Raw genomic sequence first — 20108 nt, forward strand, 5'->3', positions numbered from 1 at the left:
GGCTTTGTGACTACAGCTCTCAGTAAACTTAGATGGTCCATTAGAATACTTGGATTCAAATACAGAAATACAGTAAATAATGATGCAAAATTAAATCACACTTTGTAAGTCTGTACTACAGAACTTAATTTCCTACTGAAAATAACCAGTAGCAAGAATATTCTTTCAGAAACTACTATACTGTACATATCACGTCTGATACTGTTATACAACTTTGTGTTGAAGAATCAAAATCAATTCTGAGGCTTCTGTCAGTGCTATAAAAGCCTAAAACCACACTTTATTGTTTCCTTTTCCAAAGCACACGAGTAGTTCTGTTAAAAACCTATGGATTATGTTTCAATTTTTAGAGATCCCAGCTTTTCTATTGAGAACTTGTTTCTGGATCAAAATTTTTAAATCTTAAAAATTACTTTTTTTAAGAAGGGAAGAGGTGTCATTTCTGACACAGGAAATCACATTTGAAAAATAACCACAAACATATATATAAAAAGTTTTAATTTGGCATGTAACATAAGCCATTACACATAAATTAAAGCAAAACACAATAGTGACTGTGAAGATCAAACCACGATGCATTACATGCAACTAAATCATTTTATACTCATTCACATTAAGTGAATGAATAATCGTTATTCTTCCATGCTGTGATGCAGAGATATTTGATTAAAAAGTTGCACCAATGCATGACAAAAATTGCTACTTTCTGGTAGTTCTAGAAGGCCTTTTGTGCGGATGTTGCATCATTGTCCCCTATTGTCTAGTTCATCTAGACACTTTTGGAGTTTGTATATAATTTTGGCTTGATGGGTGTTTACTGCAACCAAGGCCTCTGCATTGTTCTCTACCAGTTTGTTTCATTGTCATCAACTTCAAAATGGGTGGAAGGGATTTCTTTATACTAGCGTCTTCCTTTTTTTATAAGGATTTGGGATATGTTAGGTTAATGTTTTTTGGACTCACAGATTTGTTATCCAATTTCTCTACACTGTCTTGGTGGCATTTTGTGTCCTAGTTGTCCCTGCTCTAGATTAGTTAGACCAAAACAATTTCTTCAGAAGTGGGTGTGAGTCAGATTGTCTGTGTGTTTCCCCTCTATTTTGCTTGAGTCTTTAGTTTCACTGTGTTTCCCCCATGATTTAACTCTGATCTGTATCAGAACAACAAAGCTCGGTTATTGTGAGTTCAGAATACTCGATAGCCACCCAACCCACCCCAACTGATTTGCAAATTTTCTATATAAAAGTCTAAATGTGTTCTTTTTACTTTCTTTTATTTATAAATAATCACATAAAACCCGGTTCATCTTTCAGTTTCTCATTCAAATTTATGCCTAGTTGCCAATATAAAATTGAACCAGATAGCTGCTGAAATTCTCAACTGAAAAACTTCTGAGTGTTTAATAATTCAATAATCACAAAAAATAAAAAATACATTTTTTAAAAAGTCCAAATTGTCTCAGACTATCCCTGTGTAAGGTTAATTTAAGTAGAATTTAAAATGAAAAAGTTAACAAAACAGTGTGAGGAGGACATTCCATTTCAGAAGTTTTAATCACTGGCATTACCTAATACTGATATAAAATTAATTTAATTCTTTGCCTTGCTCTTATAAAAGAAGATTTAAATTCTCTATTTTTTAGTGTATAAATCAGAGGATTTAGCACAGGGCCCAGGACAATGTACAACAGTGAAAAATACTTGTCCCTTTCCGGGGAATAACTTTTTGTGGGTCTCGTGTACAAGCAAATAATTGTCACATAAAGGGTTATCACACAGGTCAGATGAGAAGCACAAGTAGAAAATGCTTTTTGTCTCCCCTCTGAGGATCGGATTTTCAGGATAGCAGAGATGATAAATAAGTATGAGATCAGAGTAAGAAGGAAGGAATTGAAAGTCAACAATGTCTCTTCAATGTACAGTAAAAGTTCCACAATAAAAGTGCTGCTGCAGGAAAGTTTTAGCAATGGTGTGATATCACAGAAAAAATGGTTAATAAGATGGGAAGCACAATATGACAGTTTAGATATAAGGACAACTATGCTGACAGAATCAACAAAACCAACAGTGAATGTGGCTGTTATGAGCCAAACACAATGTTTCCTGCTCATTCGGGTAATGTAATGAAGGGGATCACAGATGGCAACATAACGATCATATGACATGGCCGTCAGAAGAAAGTATTCACAGCCAGCCAAGGATGCAAAAACATACATTTGAGTCATACACCCCAAGAATGAAATGTTATTTTGTTGGGTGAAAAAAATATGTAGCAAATTAGGTAAAATAGTTGAGGTGAAAGAAATGTCTATGATTGAAAGGTTCTGCAAGAATATGTACATGGGGGTGTGTAAGTGAGGATCACATGCAATGACTAAGAATATGATGAGATTTCCCAGCAGAATGATGAGATAGATTATAAGAATTAGCACAAAAAGAGAGATCTGGAGCTCGGAAATATCAGAGAACCCTTGGATGATAAATCCAGAAACATTTCCTTTAATTTCTGTGGCCATTTTCCAAGTCTACTTTGATGTATATTTAAAGCAAACTAAAGTAGTACAGTTTAAAATATTCTATACATTGATTATACCCATTAAAATTTATTCACTGAAAAGTTGCCTTCATATACTATTAGACCTTAATAGTAGCCTTACTGATCCTGTTATAGGCACGGCCATGGCTTCTGTTTCTCTGCCCAGTTTGTCACATATCTCAGTTGAATATATTAAGGTTTTTAGAACATTCCAACCGATGGGAACTTTATTGAAGAGAGTGTTAGTCTATTGTGATACTGTTTATGGCAACATTTTTTGAGAATTAATATAATCTGTTACATGTGCACAATGTTTAAAGATGTGCAAAAGAAAAAAAATAAGTGGTTTGAAAGTTGTGTGTTAAACCTTTGATAGATCTGCAACCATAGGAATTCATAGTTGACATAGTTCTCTGATGTCATTTCTCTTCTTTTCCAAGTCCACAAACATACAGTAGATCATGTTTTTAGTGGCAGAAATACAATGTTCCTATTAGTTTATAGAACATTATCATTTTACCTCCATTCTATTTCACAGTTGGTAAGTGAAAATTACAATATTTGATAATATTCAATATTTATGGAAGATTCTGTTTATAAAACCTGGTGCTCATGACAGGATGGAACAGCAAAATTATTTAGTTTGCCTATGAAAGTTTTCATTCATCCAGGTCATGGTATAACTAGTAGAAGTAAATCTAGAGCAACTGGAGTTGGCGAGTCATTGTAGAAGATGTTTTACTACTTATCCGAGCAACTTCTTCTGTTCATCTGACTGATAAGGGAAATATAAAGAGTTTATATGCTAAGGATCTCCCGTACCAGTCAGTTGAACTGAAGAAGCTGCTCGGATGAGTAGTGAAACCTCTTCAATAATTACTTTGCCCATGGTTTACTTCTACTAGAAATACAATAGTGTTTATTGGTAGTGATGACCAAATCTGTCCATGTCAAAGAATTTGCGAAACTGCAAAAAATATTGTGAAATGGCAAAAAATTGTGAAATGCATTGTAAATAGACATAAAATTTTTATGTGCACAGAAATTTTTTCTCCCAATGCATAAAAGTCAACGGGTGTTTTTGTTGTGGCAACTTTTTGATCTCTACAATTTTTTTGTCTCCGTGACTTTTTTGTCCAAATGCATTAAAGTCACTGGGTGTTTTTACTTATGGTGACTTTTTTGTCTCCACAATAATTTTATCTTGTTGATTTTTGTGTCTTGGTGATTTTTTTTATTTTTGCTGCAGTTTCGCAGAAAAAAAAACTGTGAATCCATGACTGGTGAAAAAAATCAAAATTTTTTACACGTTTGCTCTATTTTTTCCAAATCTGAGCCATATAACCATATTATTATTATCAGTGCATATTTATAAAACACCAACATATTCAGCAGCGTTATATGGGCATATAATGTATATTGAACATTCGGCTTTACATACAAAGGAACCAATAACAGAAGTAAGAGGTCCTACATAAACAAGCTTACATTTAAATCTTAAAAAAGTCTAACGTCTATAGGAGCTCGACTGCTTTTACTTGCCAAAGTTTTGTATTAAAGTCAATCATGGTTTTTACACTTCATAAATCTGAACATTTGGGAGTTTTAGAAAAATAATAAAAAAGATAAATTTTTAGGAAACAAACTCGATACATGATGAATAAATTCTTGCAAATCATCCCCTTTAGAATCACTCCAAAACTTAATTTTATTGCTTTTGGAGATAATTAACTTTTTATATTAATACTATTTTAAATGATGCAGGAATGACTTTTTGTTATGCCTGTACAATGCAACAATATTCTCAAGATATCAATTTGTTATTCAGTGATACCTCTTTCTTACTGTGCCCCTTCCTTGCTTGAATGAAAATGAATAAAAGAAAGATGTAAAAAATATTATTTTAAATAATTTTGTTTGCTGAATTTCTATTCATTAAGGGGCAGATTTATCAAAGGTCGAGGTGAAATTTTGAATTAAAAAAACTTGAATTTCAAGCTATTTTTGTGTACCTCGACTAGGGAATAGTCCAAATTCGATTTGAATTTGAAAAAACATTTACTGTCTCTTTAAAAATTCGACTTCGACCATTCGCCATCTAAAACCTGCGAATTGCTATTTTAGCCTAAGGGGGACCTCCTAGAACCTAATTGGAGTCTATTGGTGGACTTTGAGAAATCAAAATTTATTTTGGGAAAAATTTTGATTCAAATTTGCCGAATACAGAGCTATTTGATCAAAAACAGACCTATTCGCCCCAAAAAAAACTTCGACTTAATTTCGGTTGGCCTTTTTGAATTTGAATTTTTTTAAGTTTTTCAAATTCGAAATTCGACCCTTGACAAATATGCCCCTAATCGTTTGATATCCTCCTTCTTTTACCCTTTAAACTGCAGTGCAACCATAAATGTTATTTTTCTCTCTTGTATTATCTTGATTTTTAATATAAATTCATAACTAGACCCTATTTAAGTAATGACTTTATAACATACCAATTACAGATATAGGACCTATTATTCAGAATTCTCTGGACCTGGGGTATCTGGATAACAGATCTTTCTGTAATTTGGATCTTTATACCTTAAGTCTACTAGAAAATCGTGTAAACATTAAATAAACCCAATAGGATTGTTTTGCCACCAAAATGGATTCATGCAGTTTATTTACCATCAATTACAAGCTACTGTTTTATTGTTACAGAGAAAAAGGAAATCATTTCAAAAAATAGAATTATCTGCATAGAATGGACTTTATGGGAGACGGCCATTCTATAATTTAGAGCTTTCTGTATAATAGGTTTACAGGATCCCAGACCTTTTTCTGCTGACATTTCAATTTCAGTGAAGAAGAAAACAAAACAATTGTATAAAAAATGCAAAGAAATTGTGAGTAACAAATTAAAAGTCTAATCATTGAAAATTTTACCTTCAGACTTCTGTTTTTTGTTTCTATTAAGTCTGTTATATTAAAGAAAAATATGACTTTCTATTATTATGTTTATTTTTCAGTTCTTTATTTTTCACCCAAATCTATTTTTCACTTTCATACAAGAAAAATCAAAGTACCGTAAATGTTTTAAGAACTCCCTGTGAACTCCATTACTTACCTATATTCTAGCTTTTTGATGTTCCTATCAAAGGCAGATTTGTTTTATCATATAAATATATATATATAATCAAAGATTTGTTTGTCTCAGTCTGAGGAGTAGAAGTTCCTTCCATGCAGTGACACAGAGTCTGACAGTCTCCATAGGAAGCCACTTTATATAACCAGTGTGACTGAGGGAATTCTTCAGAGAATACACAATAATTATTTCTTTTTATCAACATGTATACATAAAGTGCTGTATCAAAAACTGTATAAAAATGCTCCACAGAAAATAATTCTGCTAGTGAACAGGTTTTTGTTATACTAATTGCTACACAACATGCCTTTCCACCAAGAGGCAAAAATGTTTTCACAGAAAACACAAAACCAGTGGCAGAAACAGGTACCAGCGAGTCCCCCACTAACAGCTCCCCCACCACTTACTTTGGGGTAAATGGAAAAATGTGCAGCAAAAATGTTTTTATCATAGTTACATAGTTAAATTGGGTTGAAAAAAGACAAAGTCCATCAAGTTCAACCCCTCCAAATGAAAACCCAGCATCCATACACACACCCCTCCCTACTTTTAATTAAATTCTATATACCCATACCTATACTAACTATAGAGCTTAGTATCACAATATCATGACCATTTTATGGCCGCATCCCCTACTTACAATTTTACAAAATTTGTCAGGTTATGGAAAGTTTGAACACATGTCTTCAAATAAGCTGCAAGTCACAGTTCCCCAAGAGTCCGGTTTATCTTAAATAGTTAAAATAGTTTCTTTGTTTAACTTAAATTGCTACAAATGTATATAACTGTGCCTGCCACATATTTGTAAATGACATTGTTTACATTCAAATAATTCACTCTACAATATAAAATTTCATTCCTGAACAAACAAGTGTATGTATTTAGTTTTTACATTGGTGTGTATGTGCATCTCAGGTCATTTTGCCTGGTCATGTGCTTTCAGAAAGTGCCAGTACTTTAGGATGGAACTGCTTTCTGGCAGGCTGTTGTTTCTCCTATTCAATGTAACTGAATGTGTCTCAGTGGGACCTGGATTTTACTATTGAGTGTTGTTCTTAGATCTACCAGGCAGCTGTTATCTTGTGTAAGGGAGCTGCTATCTGGTTACTTTCCCATTGTTCTGTTGTTAGGTTGATGGGGGAGGGGGTGATATCACTCCAACTTATGGTACAGCAGTAAAGAGTGACTGAACAGAGCACAAGTCACATGACTGGGGACAGCTGAGAAACTGACGATATGTCTAGCCCCATGTCAGATGTTAAAATTTAATATATAAAATCTGTTTGCTCTTTTGAGAAATGGATTTCAGTGCAGAATTCTGCTGGAGCAGCACTATTAACTGATGCGTTTTGATTTTTTTTCCCATGACAGTATCCCTTTAACTTTGTACAAAAACAACCTCACCTTCACTCTTTTCTTTTTTCACCCTTTTACATTTTTTGACTTGAGCTCTTAACCATGTCCTCTATATCATCTTATAGTTTACACCACACCAGCTAGAGGACCTTCGCCAGCCTTCCAAACAGATCATCTATCTTTTTTGGTGTTTATCTTCTCTTATGTTGTTATATATTTCAATGAGGTTTAAGATTTGAGCAGGGTTGTACTGGGCCAGCCGAACACCGGGAAAAAACCTGGTGGGCCCCCAGCCCTCATGGGCTTCACCGGCTACCAGAGCCGCTTCCTTCCTGGCACGAATCAGAAAGGTACGTGAGTGGGGTAAGGGGGGACAAAGCGGGATTTGCCCCAGGGAGGCCCTTTGGGGGGGGGGGTTGGCCCTGATGTGGCAGCACTGCTTGGCCCACACCCCTCAAGGACTAAAAATGGTTCAGGATCAGTGCAGCTCCCATTTTATTCTATAGGACCTTGAAAATTTTTACATGGCAAATTCTTTTATTAAAGTTTTGTGTGGTTTCAACACTTACTAAATATCACATATTTGGGGGTTTATTTATCAAAATCCAAATTTATCTGGTTATTTACATTAAAAAAGTCAAACTAAACTAGAATCCTGACTTATTTATTATTCAATTTAATCAGATCAGGGAAAAACTCAATAAAATCGAGCGAAAATCCAAATTGTACAATTCTCTCGATTTTTTTTCCCGAATCGCTTGATTTTTCTGGCTTTTTTCCAGAAAAAAACTAGTCAGATTTTTGGGCTAATTCCAGTGCAGACCACAGAAACGTACAAATAGCAAAGGGACTTCTCCCACTGATTTATACACAACCTTGGCAGGTCTGAGATGCCGGATTTTCGTATTTTGACCATCCTCGGGCTATAATAAATCTCGAAATATTACCGTTTGTTTCCACTAAAAATTCGGATTTTATAGGAAATTTTTTTCGAGTTTTGGGCATTCAGAATTTAATAAATAATCCCCTTGGTGTTGTCTTACATTTAAAAAAAAATTGCACTATATGTACTGTAAAATTTGTAGAGACAATACGGGTCCAGGGAAGACTCTGATGTGCTTCGTGCCGGTTCCAACTGATTGCGTTTGTTTGTGAAGCAGCGGAATGTCCACTAATATTCGTGAGGCAGGTCTGTGATTGATGCGCTCCATTTTGTACGACTGTTGCCTTTCTCACTGCTAATTTATACCGGCAATTGATATTTGCTTCAACTGCAAGACTCCAGAATGCCTCGATATTACTTTGAGAGATTTGCAGTTGTTTGAAATAGAAATGGATTATTTGTAAATAGGTTCCCTGATTGAGGCATCCATTTTGATTTTGTGGTGAGCGTCTTACTGAACTAGACTAAGCACTGTGTTAAATAATTCAATAACCACAAAAAATAAAAAAATTTTTTTTAAAAAAAGTCTAAATTGTCTCAGACTATCCCTGTGTAAGGTTAATTTAAATAGAATTTAAAAGGAAAAAATTAACAAAATAGTGTGAAGAAGACACTCAATTTCAGAAGTTTTATTCACTGGCATTACCTAATACTGATATAAAATAAATTTAATTCTTTGCATTGTTCTTATAAAAGAAGATTTAAATTCTCTATTTTTTAGTGTATAAATCAGAGGATTTAGCAGAGGGCCCAGGACAATGTACAACAGTGAAAAATACTTGTCCCTTTCTGGGGAATAACTTTCTGTGGGTCTCACATACAAGCAAATAACTGTCACATAAAGGATTATCACACAGCTCAGGTGAGAAGCACAGGTAGAAAATGCTTTTTGTCTCCCCTCTGAGGATTGGATTTTCAGGATAGCAGAGATGATAAATATGTATGAGATCAGAGTAAGGAGGAAGGAATTGAAAGTCAACAATGTCCCTTCAATGTACATTAAAAGTTCCACAATAAAAGGGCTGCTGCAGGAAAGTGTTAGCAATGGTGTGACATCACAGAAAAAATGGTTAATAAGATGGGAAGCACAATATGACAGTTTAGATATAAGGACAACTATGATGACAGGGTCAACAAAACCAACAGTGAATGTGGCAGTTATAAGCCAAGCACAATGTTTCCGGCTCATTCGGGTAATGTAATGAAGGGGATCACAGATGGCAACATAACGATCATATGACATGGCCGTCAGGAGAAAGTATTCACTGTTAGCCAAGGATGCAAAAACATACATTTGAGTCATACACCCCAAGAATGAAATGTTATTTTGTTGGGTGAAAAGAATATGTAGCAGATTAGGTAAAATAGTTGAGGTGAAAGAAATGTCTATGATTGAAAGGTTCTGCAAGAATATGTACATGGGGGTGTGTAAGTGAGGATTCCATGAAATGACTAAGAATGTGATGAGATTTCCCAGCAGAATGATGAGATAGATTATAAGAATTAGCACAAAAAGAGAGATCTGGAGCTCGGAAATATCAGAGAACACTTGGATGATGAATCCAGAAACATTTCCTTTAATTTCTGTGGCCATTTTCCAAGTCTTCTTTGATGTGTATAAAAGCAAACTAAAGAAGTACAGTTAAAAATATTCTATACATTAATTATACCCATTAAAATGTCTTCACTGAAAGGTTGCCTTCATATACTATTAGACCTTGATAGTAGCCCTACTGATCCTGTTATAGGCACGGCTATGGCTTCTGTTTCTCTGCTCAGATCCTCAGAACAAAGGAGCTTTATCCAGTTTGTCACATATCTCACTTGAATATATTAAGGTTTTTAGAACATTCCAACCCATGGGAACTTGAAGATGAAGAATTGAAGATGAAAAGCAGAAGGTGTTAGTCTATTATGTTACATGTGCACAATTTTTTAAGATATACAAATAAAAAAATTAGAGGTTTGAAAATTGTGTGTTAAAAGTTTGATAGAGCTTCAACCATAGGAATTCATAGTTGACATAGTTCTCTGATGTCATTTCTCTTCTTTTCCCAGTCCACAAACATACAGTAGATCTTGTTTTTAATGGCAGAAATACAATATTCCTATTAGTTTATAGAACATTATAATTTTACCTCCATTCTATTTCATAGTTGGTAAGTGAATATGACAATATTTGACAATATTGGATATTTATGGAAGATTCTGTTTATAACACCTGGTGCTCATGACAGGATGGAACAGCAAAATAATTTAGTTTGTCTATGAAGGTTTTCATTCATCCAGGTCATGGTATAACTAGTAGAAGTAAATCTAGAGCAACTGGAGTTTGTGAGTCATTATTGAAGACGTTTTACTACTTACAGTATCTGAGCAGCTTTTTCTGTTCATCTGACTGATATGGGAAATATAAAGAGTTTATATGCCCTGGATCTCCTGTACCAGTCAGTTGAACTGAAGAAGCTGCTCGGATGACTAGTGAAACCTCTTCAATAATTACTCAGCAAGTTCATTTGCTCAAGGTTTACTTCTACTAGTAGAAATACAATAGCGTTTATTACTAGTGATGACCAAATCTATCCATGTCGCAAAAGTGGCAAAAAATTGTGAAACGCATTGAAGTAAATAGGCTAAAAAAAATGTAAAGTAAACAGGGCAAAAAAAGTCAACGGGCATTCTTGTTGTGGCAACTTTTTGGTCTCTACGATTTTTTGTCCAAATGCATTAAAGTCAATGGGTGTTTTTACTTTATTTTGTCGAATTTTGTGTCTAGGTGAATTTTTTAAAAAAAATTTTGCTGCAGTTTCTCAGGAAAAAAACTGTGAATCCATGAAAAAAATTCTATTTGTTACAAGTTTGCTCTATTTTTTTCAAATCTGAGCCATATAACCATATTATTATTATCAGTGCATATTTATAAAACACCAACATATTCAGCAGCATTATATGGGCATATACTGTATATTGAACATACAAAGGAACCAATAACAAATACAAAAAGTACCCTACACAAGGGCCCTACACAAACAAGCTTACATTTAAATCTGAAAAAAGTCTGACGTCTATAGGAACTCAAATTCTTTTACTTGCCAAAGTTTTGTATTAAAGTTTTCCATGGTTTTTACACTTGATAAATCTCAAATTTTGTCAGTTTTAGAGAAATAATAAAAAATTTGATTTTGGAGATAATTAACTTTTTATATTAATACTATTTTAAATGATGTAGGAGTGACTTTTTGTTATCCCTGTACAATGAAACAATATTCTCAAGATATCAATTTGTTATACAGTGATACCTCTCCCCTTCTTTCTTACTGTGCCCCTTCCTCGCTTGTATGAAAATGAATAAAAGACAGATGTAAAAAATATTATTTTAAATATTTTTGTTTGCTGAATTTCTATTCATTAAGGGGTAGATTTATCAAAGGTCGAGGTGAATTTTTTAATTAAAAAAACTAAAATTTCAAGCTATTTTTGTGTACCTCGACTAGGGAATAGTCCAAATTCGATTTGAATTTGAAAAAAATTCGAAAATTCGAATATCTAAATTCATCATGTACTGTCTCTTTAAAAATTCGACTTCGACCATTCGCCAGCTAAAACCTGCCGAATTGCTGTTTTAGCCTATGGGGGACCTCCTAGAACCTATTTGGAGTTAATTGGTGGACTTTGAAAAATCAAAGTTTTTTTGGGGGAAAACTTCGATTCGAATTCGACGAATACAGAGCTATTTGATCGAAATGGACCTATTCGCCCCAAAAAAGATGCTTCGACTTAATTTCGGTTGGTCTTTTTGAATTTGAATTTCAACGGTTTTCAAATTCAAAATACGGACCCTGGATAAATATGCCCCTAATAGTTTGATATCCTCCTTCTTTTACCCTTTACATTGCAGTGCAACCATAAGCATTATCTAGACCCTATTTTAAGTAATGACTTTATAACATACCAATTACAGGTATGGGACCTGTTATTCAGAATGCTCTGGACCTGGGGTGTCTGGATAACAGATCTTTCAGTAATTTGAATCTTTATACCTTGTCTACTAGAATATGTAAATTATTCATGCAGTTTATTTACCATCAAGTACAAGCTACTGTTTTATTTTTACAGAAAAAAAGGAAATCATTTTAAAATATAGAATTTTCTGCATAGAATGGACTTTATGGGAGATGGCCATTCCATACTTTAGAGCTTTCTGTATAATAGGTTTACAGGATCCCAGACCTTTTCCTGCTGACATTTCAATTTCAATGAAGAATTAAAAGAAACAATTGTATAACAAAATGCAAAGATATTGTGAGTAACAAATTAAAAGTATAATTGAAAATTGTACCTTAAGACTTCTATAGTTTCTATTAAGTCTGTTATATTAAAGAAATATATGACTTTCTATTATTATGATTATTTTTCAGTTCTTTATTTTCCAAATCTATTTTTTACTTTCAGACAAAAAAAATCAAAGTAAACTTTTTTTTTAACAACTCCCTGTGAACTCCATTACTTACCTATATTCTAACCTTTTGATGCTACTATCAAAGGCAGATATGTTTTATCATGTAAATATATAAATAATCAGAGATTTGTTTGTCTCAGTCTGAGGAGTAGAAGTTCCTTCCATGCAGTGACACAGAGTCTGACAGTCTCCATAGGAAGCCACTTTATATAACCAGTGTGACTAAGGGAATTCTTCAGAGAATACACAATAATTATTTCTTTTTATCAACATGTATACATAAAGTGCTGTATAAAAAATGTATAAAAATGCTCGACAGAAAATAATTCTACTAGTGAACAGGTTTTTGTTATACTAATTGCTACACAACTAGGGATGTCGCGGACTGTTCGCCGGCGAACTTGTTGGCGCGAACATCGACTGTTCGCGCTCACCGAATGTTCGCGAACGTCGTGCGACGTTTGCCATTTTGGGTTCGCCTTAGCTGGCGCTTTTTTTGCTCTCTCACCCCAGACCAGCAGATACATGGCAGCCAATCAGGAAGCTCTCCCTCCTGGACCACCCCCACACCCCCTGGACCACTCCCCTTCCATATATAAACTGAAGCCCTGCAGCGTTTTTTCATTCTGCCTGTGTGTGCTTGGAAGAGCTAGTGTAGGGAGAGAGCTGTTAGTGATTTGAGGGACAGTTGATAGTAAGTTTGCTGGCTAGTAATCTACTTGATACTGCTCTGTATTGGAGGGACAGAACTCTGCAGGGATTTGAGGGACATTTTAGGTTAGGTAGCTTTGCTGGCTAGTAATCTACCTTCTACTGCAGTGCTCTGTATGTAGCTGCTGTGGGCACTGATCTCTTCTGATCTCATCTGCTGAGCTGACTGCTGTAATAACCCAATAGTCCTTGTAAGGACTGCTTTTATTTTCTTTTTTGTTTTTTTACTTTGCTACTATAAGAGCCCAGTGCTATTAGTCTAGCTGTGTTGGGGAGTGGGACTGGTGTGCTACTGTGCTGCTCCTAGTAGTTCAGCAGCACCAACCCGAGTAATTTTTTTTTTAATATACATATATATTTTTTTTTTATTTTACTTATCTTACTGTTCTTTAATGTGTCCAGTGCTGTTTGCTGTTCTTCATAGTAGTGCACCAATAGTAGTGCACTTGCAGGCATTATTTGCCCAGTGTGTTCTTCAAACAACTGCCATCTAGCTGTGTGAGCTTTTTCACATTCTGTCTAAATATCAATAATAATACCGTCTCCAGAAACACCACCCGAGTGACTTTTTCAAGCAGCAATAATATATTCCGTATCCACTGCTGTAGTAGTGTATACGTTGACCTTGTAGGCATTGTTTGCCCAGTGTGTTCTTCAAACAACTGCCATCTAGCTGTGTGAGCTTTTTCACATTCTGTCTAAATATCAATAATAATACCGTCTCCAGAAACACCACCCGAGTGACTTTTTCAAGCAGCAATAATATATTCCGTATCCACTGCTGTAGTAGTGTATACGTTGACCTTGTAGCCATTGTTTGCCCAGTGTGTTCTTCAAACAACTGCCATCTAGCTGTGTGAGCTTTTTCACATTCTGTCTAAATATCAATAATAATACCGTCTCCAGAAACACCACCCGAGTGACGTTTTTCAAGCAGCAATAATATATTCCGTATCCACTGCTGTAGTGTATACGTTGACCTTGCAGGCATTGTTTCAATTTGTTTGCCCAGTGTGTTCTTCATTTTCAAACAACTGCCACCGAGCTGTGTGAGCTTGTTCACATTCTGTCTAAATATCAATAATAATGCCGTCTCCAGAACCACCACCCGAGTGACGTTTTTCAAGCAGCAATAATATATTCCGTATCCACTGCTGTAGTAGTGTATACGTTGACCTTGCAGGCATTGTTTCAATTTGTTTGCCCAGTGTGTTCTTCATTTTCAAACTACTGCCACCGAGCTGTGTGAGCTTTTTCACATTCTGTCTAAATATCAATAATAATACCGTCTCCAGAACCACCACCCGAGTGACGTTTTTCAAGCAGCAATAATATATTCCGTATCCACTGCTGTAGTAGTGTATACGTTGACCTTGTAGGCATTGTTTGCCCAGTGTGTTCTTCAAACAACTGCCATCTAGCTGTGTAAGCTTTTTCACATTCTGTCTAAATATCAATAATAATACCGTCTCCAGAACCACCACCTGAGTGACGTTTTTCAAGCAGCAATAATATATTCCGTATCCACTGCTGTAGTAGTGTATACGTTGACCTTGCAGGCATTGTTTCAATTTGTTTGCCCAGTGTGTTCTTCATTTTCAAACAACTGCCATCTAGCTGTGTGAGCTTTTTCACAATCTGTCTAAATATCAATAATAATACCGTCTCCAGAAACACCACCTGAGTTGTTGTTGTTGTTTTAAAAATAATGCCAGGCAAAGGCAGGCCGCCACGCAGAGGCACTAGGGGCCGTGCTGCTATGCTATCCTGCGGCCCTAGGAAATTGCCCAGTTTTAAAAAGGCAATGACCCTGAACTCCCAAAATGCTGAAGAGGTAGTTGACTGGCTTACACAGCACACCCCATCCTCTACCGTTTCTAACTTTACCACAACATCCTCATCCTCCACTGCTATGGGCACCCCACGTAACACTTCCTCCACCACCGGCGCCCCTTCTTCACTGGAGTCAGAGGAGTTATTTACACATGAGTTTTTTGAACTGAGTGATGCGCAACCATTATTGGCAGAAGAAGATGAAGGAGATGAGGACGTTACACCAGATTTAATTCTGTCAGAGAACACAACAGAGATGGACATAATGAGTGATGAGGAGGTCCCCGCTGCTGCTTCCTTCTGTGAGCTGTTAGAAGAAATTGATGCATCTGAGGAGAATGATGATGAGGAGATTGATGTTTTGTGGGTGCCCAGTAGAAGAGAGCAAGAGGAGGATAGTTCAGATGGAGAGACGGAGAGTCAGAGAGGCAGGAGGAGAATAAGACTTAGAAGAAGCAGGGAGGACAGCTCGCAGGGAACAGTAGGGCAACAACATGTATCGGCACCTGTGGTCAGCCGGCCAACGCACCCGCCATTGCCGCCAACGCCGCCAACTTCTACTGTTACCGCCAGATTGCCAGCTTCAAAAAGGTCAGCAGTGTGGGATTTTTTTAATGTGTGTGCCTCTGACAAAAGCGTTGTAATTTGCAATGAGTGCAGTCAGAAACTGAGTCTTGGGAAGCCCAACAGCCACATAGGTACAACTTCTATGCGAAGGCACATGAACGGCAAGCACAAAGCACTTTGGGAGCAACACCTCAAAGGCAACAGACAAACTAAAAGCCACCCTCCTTCTGGTCCAGCATCTTACTGCTCTACCTCTGCTGTCCTTGACCCGTCTGAACCACCCTCCACTCCGCCTTCCACCTTGACCACCAGTTCCCATTCCCAGTCATCTGCCCCCAGCCAAGTTTCTGTGAGGGCCATGTTTGAGCGTAAGAAGCCAATGTCTGCGAGTCACCCCCTTGCCCGGCGTCTGACAGCTGGCTTGTCTGCACTCTTAGCCCGCCAGCTTTTACCATACCAGCTGGTGGACTCTGAGGCCTTCCGCAAATTTGTAGCAATTGGGACACCGCAGTGGAAGGTACCCAGCCACAATTTTTTTTCAAAAAAGGGAATACCACACCTGTACCACCATGGGCAGAGCCAAGTCACCGCATCTCTGTCACTTAATGTTGGGCCAAAGGTCCATATGACTACTGACGCATGGTCCTCCAAGCATGGTCAGGGCAGGTATGTCACCTACACTGCCCACTGGGTGAACTTGGTAATGGCTGGGAAGCAGGGAATGTGTGGCTCAACAACAACAGTGGAGTTGGTGTCACCGCCACGGATTGCACGCGGTTCTGCCACCACCTCTACTCCTCCTTCGCTCTCTACCTCGTCTTCTTCCTCTTCTTCCTCCTCTGCTGCTGGGTCCTCCTCCTCCACACCTGTGCACCCCCAGCTCCCCCTAGGCTATTCGACGTGCCAGGTACGCCGTTGTCATGCTGTCTTGGGGATGACGTGCCTGGAAAGCAGAAACCATACCGGATCTGTACTCCTGTCATCTCTGCAGTCACAGGCCGATCGGTGGCTGACCCCACACCAACTGAAGATCGGAAAAGTGGTGTGTGACAACGGAAGCAATCTGTTGGCAGCACTGAGACTGGGCAATTTAACACATGTGCCCTGCATGGCACATGTTCTGAATTTAATAGTCCAACGTTTTGTCTCGAAGTACCCAGGATTCCAGGACGTTCTCAGGCAGTCCAGGAAGGTGTCGGCCCATTTCAGAGGTTCCTATACAGCCATGGCACGCCTTGCTGACATTCAGCAGCGGTACAACATGCCAGTCAGGCGTTTAATTTGCGACAGCCAGACTCGCTGGAATTCAACGCTCCTCATGTTGGAACGTCTGCTGCAACAACAAAGAGCCGTCAATGAATACCTGTTTGAACTGGGTGGTAGGACTGGATCTGCAGAGCTGGGGATTTTTTTCCCACGTTACTGGGTGCTTATGCACGATGCCTGCAGGCTCATGCGCCCTTTTGAAGAGGTTACAAACATGGTCAGTCGCACCGAAGGCACCATCAGCGACCTAATACCCTTTGCTTTCTTCCTGGAGCGTGCCGTGCGATGAGTGACAGATGAGGCTGTAGACCAGCGTGACGAGGAGCAGGAAGCGCACGATTTCTGGTCGGAATCACCAGAACGAGCCCAGGCACCTGCTGCAACGCAGGGAGAGGTGTCAGAAGTGGAGTCAGAGGAGGAAGGTGGCTTTGTGGAGGAGGAGGAGGACCAACAGGAGCAGGCTTCCCAGGGGGCTTGTGGTGACCTTTTGGGGACCCCTGGTCTTGTACGTGGCTGGGGGGAGGAGACCGTGGATGATGTAGTCCTTGATAACGAGGAAGCGGAGATGGATACCTCTGCATCCAACCTTGTGAGAATGGGGTCTTTCATGCTGTCATGCCTGTTGAACGACCCCCGTATCAAGAGGCTTAAGGAGAAGGACCTGTACTGGGTCGCAACGCTACTAGACCCTCAGTACAAGCATAAAGTGGCAGAAATGTTACCAACGTACCACAAGTCCGAAAGGATGCTGCATTTACAAACCAGCCTGCAAAACATGTTGTACAATGCTTTTAAGGGTGATGTCACTTCAGGAACTCATCAACATTCCAGGGGCAGAGGTGCCAGTAATCCTGCCACGAGCGCACCTGCAAGGACAATGCACTTTGGCCACTCTGTAACGTCAGACATGCAAATGTTTTTCAGTCCAAGGCAGCGCCAGAACCCTTCGGGATCCACCCTCAAAGAATGCCTCGACCGGCAGGTAGCGGACTACCTGGCATTAACTGCAGATATCGACACTCTGAGGAGCGATGAACCCCTGGACTACTGGGTGCGCAGGCTTGATCTGTGGCCAGAGCTGTCACAATTTGCCATGAACCTCTTGTCTTGCCCAGCCTCAAGTGTGCTCTCAGAAAGGACCTTCAGTGCAGCAGGAGGGATTGTAACTGAGAAGAGAACTCGCCTAGGTCACAAAAGTGTGGATTACCTGACCTTTATTAAAATGAACGAGGCGTGGATCTCGGAGGGTTACTGCACGCCGGAAGACTTGTTCTGACTCCCCATGCAGCTGTCCTTCTCTGCACGCCTCATGACTCCACACACAACTGTCCTTTAGCGTCCTCCTCCCTCTGCCACCGAGTTTTTCTGGCCTCTGTGCTTCAGTGGCTGCGACAAAATTTTTATATATTTTCAGCATTTATATGGCATATTTTTTCTGGCCTCTGTGCTGCAGTGGCTGCGACAAAAAAAATGAATATTTTCAGCATTTATATGGCATATTTTTTCTGGCCTCTGTGCTTCAGTGGCTGCGACAAAAAAAAATTCATATTTTTAGCATTTATATGGCATATTTTTTCTGGCCTCTGTGCTGCAGTGGCTGCGACAAAAAAAATGAATATTTTCAGCATTTATATGGCATATTTTTTCTGGCCTCTGTGCTTCAGTGGCTGCGACAAATTTTTTTTATATTTTCAGCATTTATATGGCATATTTTTTCTGGCCTCTGTGCTGCAGTGGCTGCGACAAAAAAAATTAATATTTTCAGCATTTATATGGCATATTTTTTCTGGCCTCTGTGCTTCAGTGGCTGCGACAAAAAAAAATTCATATTTTCAGCATTTATATGGCATATTTTTTCTGGCCTCTGTGCTTCAGTGGCTGCAACAAAAAAAACATAATTTTTCAGGAAAGTACACATGCCTAATTTTTCAGGGTTCTGCAACAGTGGCAAAAAAAAAAAATCAAAAACTGGGCCCACACTGCAGAATCAGTGTTTTTTGGTTCGCTTCACTGTACATTGAATTACCTATGCCTGACCGTGCACGTGCGCACAAGCACGGTGACTGCTAAACACACCACTACAGAAATATTGCCACCAACAGGACGAACATCCTGGAGGTGACAAGCTCAACTAGTAATTAACAACTATTATTTGCTCACTTGACGGTATCATTCATGAAAGCTCTTTGCGTTTTTTTGCGTTGCAGTAAGCGGCGCGTTTCGTCTTTGCGTGTGAACAGGCTGTAACCTTTACACGACTTGATTGGCATGTAGACGCCGGACGTTTTAAAGCAGTTTATTACACAGGTTTAGAAATCTAGTGTGATTTCTGCCCTTTACAGCACAAAACGCAGCGCTGTGTCAACAATGTATTTTTCAGATACATTTTTGCCCTTGATCCCCCTCTGGCATGCCACTGTCCAGGTCGTTGCACCCTTTAAACAACTTTAAAATCATTTTTCTGGCCAGAAATGTCTTTTTTAGCTTTTAAAATTCGCCTTCCCATTGAAGTCTATGGGGTTCGCGCCGTTCGCGAACCGTTCGCATTTTTGACGCAAGTTCGCGAATATGTTCGCGAACATTTTTTCCGACGTTCGCTACATCCCTATACACAACATGCCTTTCCACCAAGAGGCAGAAATGTTTTCATAGAAAACACAAAACCAGTGGCATAACCAGGTACCAGTGAGCCCCCCACTACCAGCTCCCCCACCACTTACTTCGGGGTAATTGGAAAATTGTGTGGCAAAAATGTTTTTATCATGCCCATTTTATGGCCACACCCCCTATTTACAATTTTACAAAATTTGTCAGGTTATGAAAAGTTTGAACACATTTCTTCAAATAAGCTGCAAGTCACAGTTCCCCAAGAGTCCGGTTTATCTTAAATAGTTAAAATAGTTTCTTTGCTTATCTTAAATTGCTACAAATGTGCCTAACACATATTCTGGGGTCTCTGCTAAAAACCAATTGAGTTTTAGAAATTTACAGGGGAATGTAATAAAAGTCGCAAAGAGCAAAACAATTCGCACCAATAAGACTAAAAATCCACATCTCGCAATGTAATATTGTTCCTTAAATTGTTATTGCATTGTGAATTTTAATTGCGTATTGCGAATTTTAATTGCGCACTCATAAGAAGTGCTTGAAGGTGTCGTAATCTTTTGGAGCAAACATAACGGACTTTTTCAGTAAGAAGTTTTATTACATTGACTGCGCATTGGCGCAAACTATAAAATTCGCAAACGGTCTTTCGCTGTCGGAAGTGGTCGCTAAACAGTTTCCAGACTCGCAAAAGCTATATTAAATTCGCA

General features: G+C 38.2%; 2 protein-coding genes across 2 annotated transcripts; both read right to left on the bottom strand.

Moving 5' to 3' along the window:
* Nucleotides 1-1567: 1567 nt before the first annotated feature.
* LOC121396357 (olfactory receptor 1019-like) lies at nt 1568-2515 on the bottom strand. Its single transcript, XM_041571192.1, has one exon. It carries the CDS (start codon nt 2513-2515, stop codon nt 1568-1570), a length of 948 nt encoding a protein of 315 aa, XP_041427126.1.
* Nucleotides 2516-8604: 6089 nt separating this feature from the next.
* LOC108697159 (olfactory receptor 8H3) lies at nt 8605-9552 on the bottom strand. The gene has a single exon (XM_018227085.1). The coding sequence runs from the start codon at nt 9550-9552 to the stop codon at nt 8605-8607; it is 948 nt and encodes a 315-aa protein (XP_018082574.1).
* Nucleotides 9553-20108: the final 10556 nt, after the last annotated feature.

The sequence above is a fragment of the Xenopus laevis genome, chromosome 7S (genome assembly GCF_017654675.1).
Source record: "Xenopus laevis strain J_2021 chromosome 7S, Xenopus_laevis_v10.1, whole genome shotgun sequence".
Taxonomy (NCBI): Eukaryota; Metazoa; Chordata; class Amphibia; order Anura; family Pipidae; genus Xenopus; species Xenopus laevis.

Excerpts from the sequence above, each read along its gene's own strand:
- LOC108697159 (XM_018227085.1), bottom strand. The coding sequence starts at position 9,552 with ATGGCCACAGAAATTAAAGGAAATGTTTCTGGATTCATCATCCAAGTG.
- LOC121396357 (XM_041571192.1), bottom strand. The coding sequence starts at position 2,515 with ATGGCCACAGAAATTAAAGGAAATGTTTCTGGATTTATCATCCAAGGG.